At 41.6% G+C, this 9,710-nt stretch overlaps 1 protein-coding gene across 3 annotated transcripts in view; it reads left to right on the top strand.

Annotated features, from left to right (window-relative positions):
• The window catches only part of MTA3 (metastasis associated 1 family member 3), a 198,041-nt gene extending 190,404 nt beyond the window's left edge, over positions 1-7,637 (top strand). For all 3 annotated transcript variants that reach the window (XM_037895816.2, XM_043543757.1, XM_043543758.1), the window contains one exon: positions 6,705-7,637. In XM_037895816.2, coding sequence (XP_037751744.1) covers positions 6,705-6,730 — 26 coding nt within the window. In that variant the 3' untranslated portion in view covers positions 6,731-7,637. The remainder of the gene's footprint in view (positions 1-6,704) is intronic.
• The last annotated feature ends 2,073 nt before the right edge of the window (positions 7,638-9,710 follow it).

Genomic DNA, 9,710 nt, shown 5'->3' on the forward strand with positions numbered 1-9,710 from the left:
GAAAGAGTCCAGCGAAGGGCAACAAAAATGATTAGGGGTCTAGAGCACATGACTTATGAGGAGAGGCTGAGGGAGCTGGGATTGTTTAGTCTGCAGAAGAGAAGAACGAGGGGGGATTTGATAGCTGCTTTCAACTACCTGAAAGGGGGTTCCAAAGAGGATGGCTCTAGACTGTTCTCAATGGTAGCAGATGACAGAACGAGGAGTAATGGTCTCAAGTTGCAATGGGGGAGGTTTAGATTGGATATTAGGAAAAACTTTTTCACTAAGAGGGTGGTGAAACACTGGAATGCGTTACCTAGGGAGGTGGTAGAATCTCCTTCCTTACAGGTTTTTAAGGTCAGGCTTGACAAAGCCCTGGCTGGGATGATTTAACTGGGACTTGGTCCTGCTTTGAGCAGGGGGTTGGACTAGATGACCTTCTGGGGTCCCTTCCAACCCTGATATTCTATGATTCTATGATTATGTAAATTCATATTTAGGTCTGACATGTTTTAAGGCATCGCTGTTCACATGGGTAAGCCCGCATGCTGTTTTGGGGGAGTTCTTATTATTTAGCTAATAATGGATGTAGTGGTTCAAAGGTGTATGGTGCAAATATGAAATTAGGCTCCTTTTTAAAAAGCTATGTTGGAGTTATAGGACCATCACCTCTTCCACCACTTAACATCTAGAGCCTTTACTTCTTTTGGCTTGGGGAGGGCGGGAGGGAGAAGGATAGTGAGAAGAAAATTGTTGGCACTTAATTTTTTTTTTTAAATGTAATGCTTATAAAAGGTGCTGGCCTGACATTCCTCAAGACTGAAACCCTTTATTCAGTTGCGTATTAAAGTAACTGTTTGTACAGTAACAGTCTGTAATACTGGCAGATACAATAAAAGCTTCTCTACGCAGCACTGCTATTATGCATTAACCCTTTCTAGAGGGGTTCTCTGTAGGGGTGGAAATGTAGTTCAATCCTTGCGCAATTTTTGGTCTCTCTGCTGAGACTGCTAAGAACGGGAGCTGTTAGTGTCATTTGGGATGGCAGTGTTTGTGATGAGGACACTTGCTCAGTAGGAACTGGACTGAGGCCATCAAACCCATTGTGTGTGGGCGACTAACAGCTGAACTATGTTGTATTTTTCATGTATCTGATCCAGATTTGAGCCATTAACCTAGGCTCCATATCCTACACTGGCAGAAACAGCAGCATTGTAATGTTGAAAAAGTCAGGATGAAAACAGTTACTTTAAGTATTGCACTAGGATGATAGTAATTAAAGAAGAAAAATACCAGTTAGATTATTGAATCTATCTGTGACTGGTTCCCCCCAGGATGCCACCTGCAACTGGGGTACCACTGAGCCCGCCTGTGCTCCCTTTACACTGTACTGCTCTGACAGGCCCTCAAGCCCCCTCCATCACACATACCAGTGGGGACACACCCAGCTGCAGCTACACACAGATATTGAGATCAGCTCTGCATGGGAAGGCTCAGCTAAGGAACTGCTCAGTTACTCAAGTGCACACCCCTCTTTGGAGGGTAAACCCAAAATTATACCGTCTTGCGCTGCACAGAGAACTGTACAGTCTAAGCTACCCCTCCCTCAATATGGAGAGGAATATACACAGCTTTCTACCCCAAGTTATGATTTCCACACACTGGTTTTAGACAAAACAAGTTTATTAACTACAAAATATAGATTTTAAGTAGGGTTATAAATCGCAGTTAACTCATATGATTAACTCAAAAAAATTAATCATGATTAAAAAATTAATCGCAATTCATCGCAGTTTTAATCGCACTGTTAATAGAATACCAATTTAAATTTATTAAATATTTGGATGTTTTTCTACATTTTCATATATATTGTATTCTGTATTGTAATTGAAATCTAAGTGTATATTATTTTTTATTAAAATATTTGCACTATAAAAATGATAAACAAAAGAAATAGTATTTTTCAGTTCACCTCATACAAGTGCTATAGTGCAATCTCTTTGTCATGAAAGTGCAATTTACAAATGTAGATTTTTTTTTGTTACATAACTGCACTCAAAAACAAAACAATGTAAAACTTCAGAGCCTAGAAGTCCACTCAGTCCTACTACTTGTTCAGCCAATTGCTAAGACAAACAAGTTTGTTTACATTTACAGGCAATAATGCTGCCCTCTTCTTATTTACAATGTCACCAGAAAGTGAGAACAGGCATTTGCATGGCACTCTTGTAGCTGGCATTGCAAGGTATTTACGTACCAGGTACGCTAAACATTCGTATGCCCCTTCATGCTTCAGCCACCATTCCAGAGGACATGCTTCCATGCTGATGACGCTTGTTAAAAAAAAATACTGCGTTAATTAAATTTGTGGAAGAACTCCTTGGGGGAGAATTGTATGTCCCCTGCTCTGTTTTACCTGCATTCTGCCATATATTTCATGTTATAGCAGTCTCAGATGATGACCCAGCACATGTTGTTTGTTTTAAGAACACTTTCACTGCAGATTTCACAAAATTCAAAGACGGTACCAATGTGAGATTTCTAAAGATAGCTACAGCTGACCCAAGGTTTAATAATCTGAAGTGCTTTCCAAAATCTGAGCGGGACGAGGTGTGGAGCATGCTTTCAGAAGTCTTAAAAGAGCAACATTCTGATGCAGAAACTACAGAGCCCAAATCACCAAAAATGAAAATCAACCTTTTGCTCGTGGCCTCTGGCTCAGATAAATAAAATGAACATGTGTCAGTCTGCACTGCTTTGGATTGTTATCGAGCAGAACCCATCATCAGCATGGATGCATGTCACCTGGAATGGTGGTTGAAGCATGAAGGGACATATGAATCTTTAGCACATCTGGCATGTAAACATCTTGCAATGTTGCTACAACAGTGCCATGAGAACGCCTGTTCTCACTTTCAGGTGACATCAAAACAAGAAAAGGGCAGCATTATCTCCCATAAATGTGAACAAACTTGTTTGTCAGAGCGATTGTCAACAGTGTGTCCTTGTTGCCAAGAAGGCCAATGGCATTTTGGGCTGTATAAATAGGGGCGTTGCCAGCAGATCGAGGGACGTGATCGTTCCCCTCTATTCGACATTGGTGAGGCCTCATCTGGAGTACTGTGTCCAGTTTTGGGCCCCACACTACAAGAATGATGTGAAAAATTTGGAAAGCATCCAGTGGAGGACAACAAAAATGATTAGGGGGCTGGAACACGTGACTTACGAGGAGAGGCTGAGGGAACTGGGATTGTTTAGTCTGCAGAAGAGAAGAATGAGGGGGGATTTGATAGCTGCTTTCACCTACCTGAAAGGGGGTTCCAAAGAGGATGGCTCTAGACTGTTCTCAGTGGTAGCAGATGACAGAACAAGGAGTAATGGTCTCAAGTTGCAGTGGGGGAGGTTTAGGTTGGATATTAGGAAAAACTTTTTCACTAGGAGGGTGGTGAAGCACTGGAATGCGTTACCTAGGGAGGTGGTAGCATCTCCTTCCTTTTGAAGTTTTTAAGGTCAGGCTTGACAAAGCCCTGGCTAGGATGATTTAGTTGGGGATTGGTCCTGCTTTGAGCAGGGGGTTGGACTAGATGACCTCCTGAGGTACCTTTCAATCCTGATATTCTTTGATTATATGATTGGCTGAACAAGAAGTAGGACTGAGTGGACTTGCAGGCTCTAAAATTTTACATTGTTTTATTTTTGAATGCAGTTTTTTTGTACATAATTCTACATTTGTAAGTTCAACTTTCATGACAAAGATTGCACTACAGTACTTTTATGAGATTAACTAAAAAATACTATTTATTTTGGTTTTTTACAGTTCAAATACTTGTAATAAAAATAAAGTGAGCACTGTACTTGTGAGCTATAGCTCATGAAAGCTTATGCTCAAATAAATTGGTTAGTCTCTAAGGTGCCACAAGTACTTTTTCTTTTTGCGAATACAGACTAACACGGCTGTTACTCTGAAACCTTTGTATTCTGTGTTGTATATGAAATCCGTATATTTGAAAATGTAGGAAACATCCAAAAATATTTAAATAACTGGTATTCTATTATTTTTAACAGTGTGATTAATCACAATTAATTTTTTTAATCACTTGACAGTCCTAATTTTAAGTGATTTATAAGGGATAGCAAACAGATCAAAGCAGATTACCTAGCAAATAAACAAAAACGTGATCTGAGCTTAATATACTAAAGATATTGGATATGAGTAGCAAATTCTTATCCTAATTGTTGATTTAAACAGTTTGCAGAGATTCTTGAGGGCAAGCAGCACTTGCTTGCAGCTGAAAACCCCAGGTATTCCTTTCACAGGCTAGAAATCCCTCTCTCCTGAGTTCAGCCCTTCTCCCACAGTCCAATCCTTGTTCCTCAGGTGTTTCCAAGTGTCTCCTTTGGGCAGGGAGTCAGTGAAGAACAATGATGACGTCACTCCCCATCCTTAAACAGCTTTTGCATATGGCGGGAACCCTTTGTCTGCCCTCTTGGTTCCCACACCCAGTCAGTGGAAAAAAACTGGTATTCAAAGATGGAGTCCAGATCCAGGTGACTTGGTCACATGCCCCTGTAGGGACACAGAAGCCATGATTTGGAGGCTGTTTGTAGCATTCTCAGGAAGGCTCCCCAGTGGGAGATTAGCATCTTCTAAGACCTATTGTTCTCCCAAAAAGCCATTCCCAGCCAGCCATCTACGCTGATTGCGTTCTGCCTAGTGGGCATTCCCCAGGTGTAAACACATTTGCAATAGATGCATAGACAATATTCCTAACTTCAGATGCCAAAATGGTACATGCATACAAATAGGATAATCATATTCAGTGAATCATAACCTTTTCAATTATATCTTGCATGACCTATCTTTCATAGAATACATCATAGCTATGCCATAATCATATCATATAATAATATCACTATGAAGAATATGGGGCATAATGCCACACTGTCTCCTTGCAAGTGAAGGATATTGTAGCCAGATAGAGGATGTATGTTTCTTTTCTGTACAAAATATTACTTCTATGGCTTTCTGAATAGACTTTAAAAGGTTTTGTTTTGCTGTGTATTTTTTCTTTCATTTTTATAATTTTCATGGATGATAGTGGCTCTTTCCACAAACCAGAGAAGAAGTAATTGAGTTGGTGTGGGCACAGTTCTCCTAAAGTTTTTCATGTCTTCTCAGATGCCCTAATAATCTGGTAGCTCATCTCTCATACAGGAACCAGCAGATTATCTAAGAAACAGGCAAGACAGAGCAGTCAGGCCCAGCTGTAGCCTTGTAGAAATGACCAATGAAATGGGGGAATTCAGAAGATTGGATATTATGACAAATGCACTGTTTTCCCATGGGAGCATAACCTCCTGAAGGCAACTGTCACAATTTCAGGTCCCCAACTACAGTCGGTACTTTCAATTGGAAAAGGCTGGGAGCCAGTGGTTTGGAAGAACTGCAAGAAAACACAATGAGAAGAAATCCAAATTTTAGGTTGAGAACTTGGAACTTTGAAAAAGAATGTTCCAAAGACAGAACTATATTCTTCCATAGATTTCTGTGTTTCTAAAGCCAATTCTCAGACTTGCGAACAATAATACCACAGTGATTTCAAAGGAGTCCACGTGTCTTAAATTCATTTTAAATAACACTGTAAACATTTGATATGAAACACTTAAAGCTTTAAGCTGGCTTTATATTGTTGCATGCACTTATCATTTCTTTATGGTAAGTCTTTTAATTCTTCTGGATGAGGGCATTGACTTCCCATAGCCTGACCCAAAATGTTTCTGATTTATGTAATGCATTCTGCAGGATTACTTTTATTGCAAACTTCACTTTACAGGGAAATTTAAACTTTTCACCTTTTTAGAGAATACTCAACTTCATGTGCATAATCTTCATTCACCCCAATTCTTCATTCTGTACTTACTCATTGGATGCCAAAAAAAACCTGTCATCATATTGTCTGGAAAGATGACAGAGTCTTTTGGAGTCTTCCTCTAGACACATGCTGCTGCTTTTATCTACTCTGGGAGATGCAATCGCTTTCCTTCTGTTGCTACTGCTGCAAAAGCCCAAACAACTTAGATTAATTAAAACGTTCCTTGGTAGCTCAGAAGAGCAGTCCCACCCAAAAAGTAGAATTCTCTCTGCAGAAAGTCATAAATCCTGCAATATGCTTTGTTGATCCTGATCAGTGAAATGAGGATGATGCCAAGAAGATTCAGGTGTGTAACAAGACTCTGGCCACTGTTTTCACCGGCGGTTACTGTAAAAAAGACTCACTACATATTTTGAATCTAATAATATTTCTTTTCATGCTACAGGATTCCAAATCACTTTTAGCAATCCCTTCACCCACCAGCTTCTTAACTATGAGCAACAACAACAGTTCAGGTTCACTGCAGGCTGTGAAAATCCCCCATGGTAGTGATGGTTTAGTTATTACTGCTAATTATGTGTATGTTTTTTTTTAACTAAGATCTTTTACATTTTTCCCCATCTACTGGCAGGAACTTCTCCACTTTGACATGGAACAGAGCCAGAGTGTCCCTGGGACATCTGGGATGTTAATGACAACTAACAAACCAAGAAAATCACTCTGTACCTGATGGACTTTGCATCATGATCTTGGCTTATGGGTAGAGAGAGAAAGTAGCAATGCCAATTTTCCAAACCACAATAGAATTTAACCACCAATCCTGACCCTAATTCTCTCTCCCTTTTCCAGAACGTTCATGCTGTATTTCAGACTGAGATGTCCTCTTTCCTTCCTCCCAATCAAGAGTTGCCTCAGCTCCTGGAGGAACAAATATTGAGGTGTACAGCTGAGAATAAGGACTATACTAAGCTGTTTCCTGCTGCAATTGACTAGGACCCCAAGTACAGCCAGGTGGGGAGGTGACATAAGCAGTTGACAAAGCAAGAAAAGGACAAACCTCCAAACAATCTATCTCCAGTTTTTGATGACAGTCTAATCTCTCTCTCTCTTTCCCTCCATATCATTGCCTATTCAGGAGTAAGACTCATATGGGGTATGAGTGGGGAAGAAATAGTCCTTTCATTGCTCCCACTTTTTCTGTTGGAAGCTTGCACTCTGTATGCCAAGCACAGGACAATGTAAATAGTATCTCTAATTGGCGAAGTATTGAGAGACTGGACACTTTCTTGTTCGAGTCTGTCTTGCTTCATGGAGAACCAGTAAAAGTTGCATGTATCTGCTTCATCCTGACTCATCGGATATATAATCATATGTGAAAATATGTATACAGGAAAGGTTTTTTCACAATATGATTGAATTTCTTATTTAGAAATGTACTAGTGTATTCTATCTGTGGTGCAATCTTTCTGTCTTTTTTGTTTGCAGAAATCTCTCTCATATCAGACTCTCAGTTTTGGTTTTTCAATAGGGATTTCAGACATTCTCCTGAGATGGCATTATCTCATGTAGAATGTATATCAGGAGCAACCGTGTAAACTTATTATTAATTTGAAGCTTAATTTGCTAGTGTGTGTATTGCTGTTTATATGAGTATTTTATTGTCTTTGTACATAGTGTTGTTCTACTTTAGTTATTACAAACATCTTTTTTTTTTTTACCTGTCAACTGGGCACATTTGATATGTAAATTATTACAACTCAATAAACAAGGAATCTCACAATACTATTTTTGTCATCAATTTCACAGTAGAACAAGACTGTAAACCTGCCTGTGATTAACTTTAACTTCTGCACCAATCTTCCTCAAAAGTGTGAAACAGAACTTGTATGTCACGTGTTCTTTGGCTGGTTTCTTTAAAACATGTTTTTGGATATGCTCCTTCCATCCTCCTCATGCCTAAAATGTTTGGGGGTATGTTTCTTTTTGTTATATGTGCACATCTCCCATTGATGTGAATAGAGATGTGTGTGCATGGAGAGCAGAAAACAGATCTCTTGGAATGAGGATATCATTGTGTAACTTAAGTAATGAAACTGCTTCACTGGTTAAAAGAACAAATTACATTTGAAGCTATATATGCCCTTGGTCTAGGCAAAATGAAGCCCTTAAATCGGTGGTTCTCAACCAGGGGAACGTGTATCCCTGGGGTATACAGAGGTCTTCCAGTGGGTACATCAATTCATCTAGATGTTTGCCTGGTTTTACAACAGGCTACATAGCACAGACAGTACAAACTAAAATTTCATACAGACAATGACTTCTTTATATTGCTCTATACACTGAAATGTAAGTACAATATTTATATTCTAGTTGATTTATTTTATAATTATATGGTAAAAATGAGAAAGTCAGCACTTTTATATTTTCATGTCGGATTTTGTAAACAAGTAGTTTTTAAGTAAGGTGTAACTTGAGGATATGGAAGACAAATCAGACTCCTGAAAGGTGTATAGTAGTCTGGAAAGGTTGAGAGCCACTGCCTTAAATTATGCTGTTTAAGTTTTCCATACCGTTTTTTACTCTTCCTATTGCTTCAGTGAGGGACAAATGCCATAGGTTACTCCAGGTCTGCATCTGCAACGTCTTGATTTACAAGCAGTTCCCTCTGTAATGGTTGCCCTTGGTGATCAAGTTCAACAAAATTAGTACCTACTTACCAGTGTGCTAAGCACATTATTTTCCCTGTCCACTTTGCCTCGCGTTCCAGTTTTCAGTGTTGCTTTCACATTTTACTCAGCACATTCTGGAAAACCTGTCGAGCATATCAAGAGTGGGTGTAAAACTTCCAATACTTTTCCAATCAAATATCTGAGTTAAAGTTGTTGACGAGGTGGACTTCCTAGACTACTTCACATTATGGTAGGCCAGGGGCGGGCAAACTTTTTGGCCTGAGGGCCGCATCGGGTTTTGGAAATTGTATGGAGGGCCACTTAGGGGAGGGGGGTGTGGCCCGGCCTCCACCTCCTATCTGCCCCTCCCCCTGGGACTCCTGCCCCATCCAACCCCCCTGTTCCCTGACGGGCCCCCCCGGGACCCCTGCCCCATCCACACCCCCCATTTCCTGTCCCTTGACCGCCACCGGACCTCCGCCCCTAACTGCCCTCCGCCGCCCGATCCAACCCCTCCTCTCATTCCTGACTGCCCCCACAGGACCCCAGCCCTATCCAACCACCCCTTTTCCCTGTCCCTGGACTGCCCCCGGAACCCCTGCCCCTGACTGTCCCCTGCCACCCCGTTCAACCCCCTGTTCCCGCCCCGACCCCTATCCATACCCCCACCCTCTGACCACCACCCCGAACTCCCCTGCCCTCTGTCCAACCCCCCCCTACTCTGTGCCCCCTTACCACGCTGCCTGGAGCACCGGTGGCTGGTGGTGCTACAGCCGCGCCGCTCGGCTGGAGCCAGGCCACACCGCTGCCACCACCACGCAGCACAGAGCACCAGGTCAGGCCGGCCCAGGCAGCTCACAGCCCTGCCACCCAGAGCATTGCGCCAGCAGCAAGGTGAGGCTGTGGGGGAGGGGGCTAGCCTCCCCGGCCAGGAGCCCAGGGGCTAGGCAGGAGGGTCCCGCAGGCGGGATGTGGCCCGCGGGCTGTAGTTTGCCCACTTCTGTGGTAGGCTCTATACAAACACAAACAAACTGTCCCTGCCCCAGAGATCTTATAGTCTAAAAAGTTTTAAAATTTGCTACTATATGAGCTGGAACTTGGCATAGTAACAGTATATTTTAGTACCTTTCCGGTGTCCCAATTTGAAAGGGATAGCTTAAATATTAGTAGAGAAAAGGAAAATACC

The sequence above is a fragment of the Chelonia mydas genome, chromosome 3, assembly GCF_015237465.2.
Source record: "Chelonia mydas isolate rCheMyd1 chromosome 3, rCheMyd1.pri.v2, whole genome shotgun sequence".
In the NCBI taxonomy this organism is placed as follows: Eukaryota; Metazoa; Chordata; order Testudines; family Cheloniidae; genus Chelonia; species Chelonia mydas.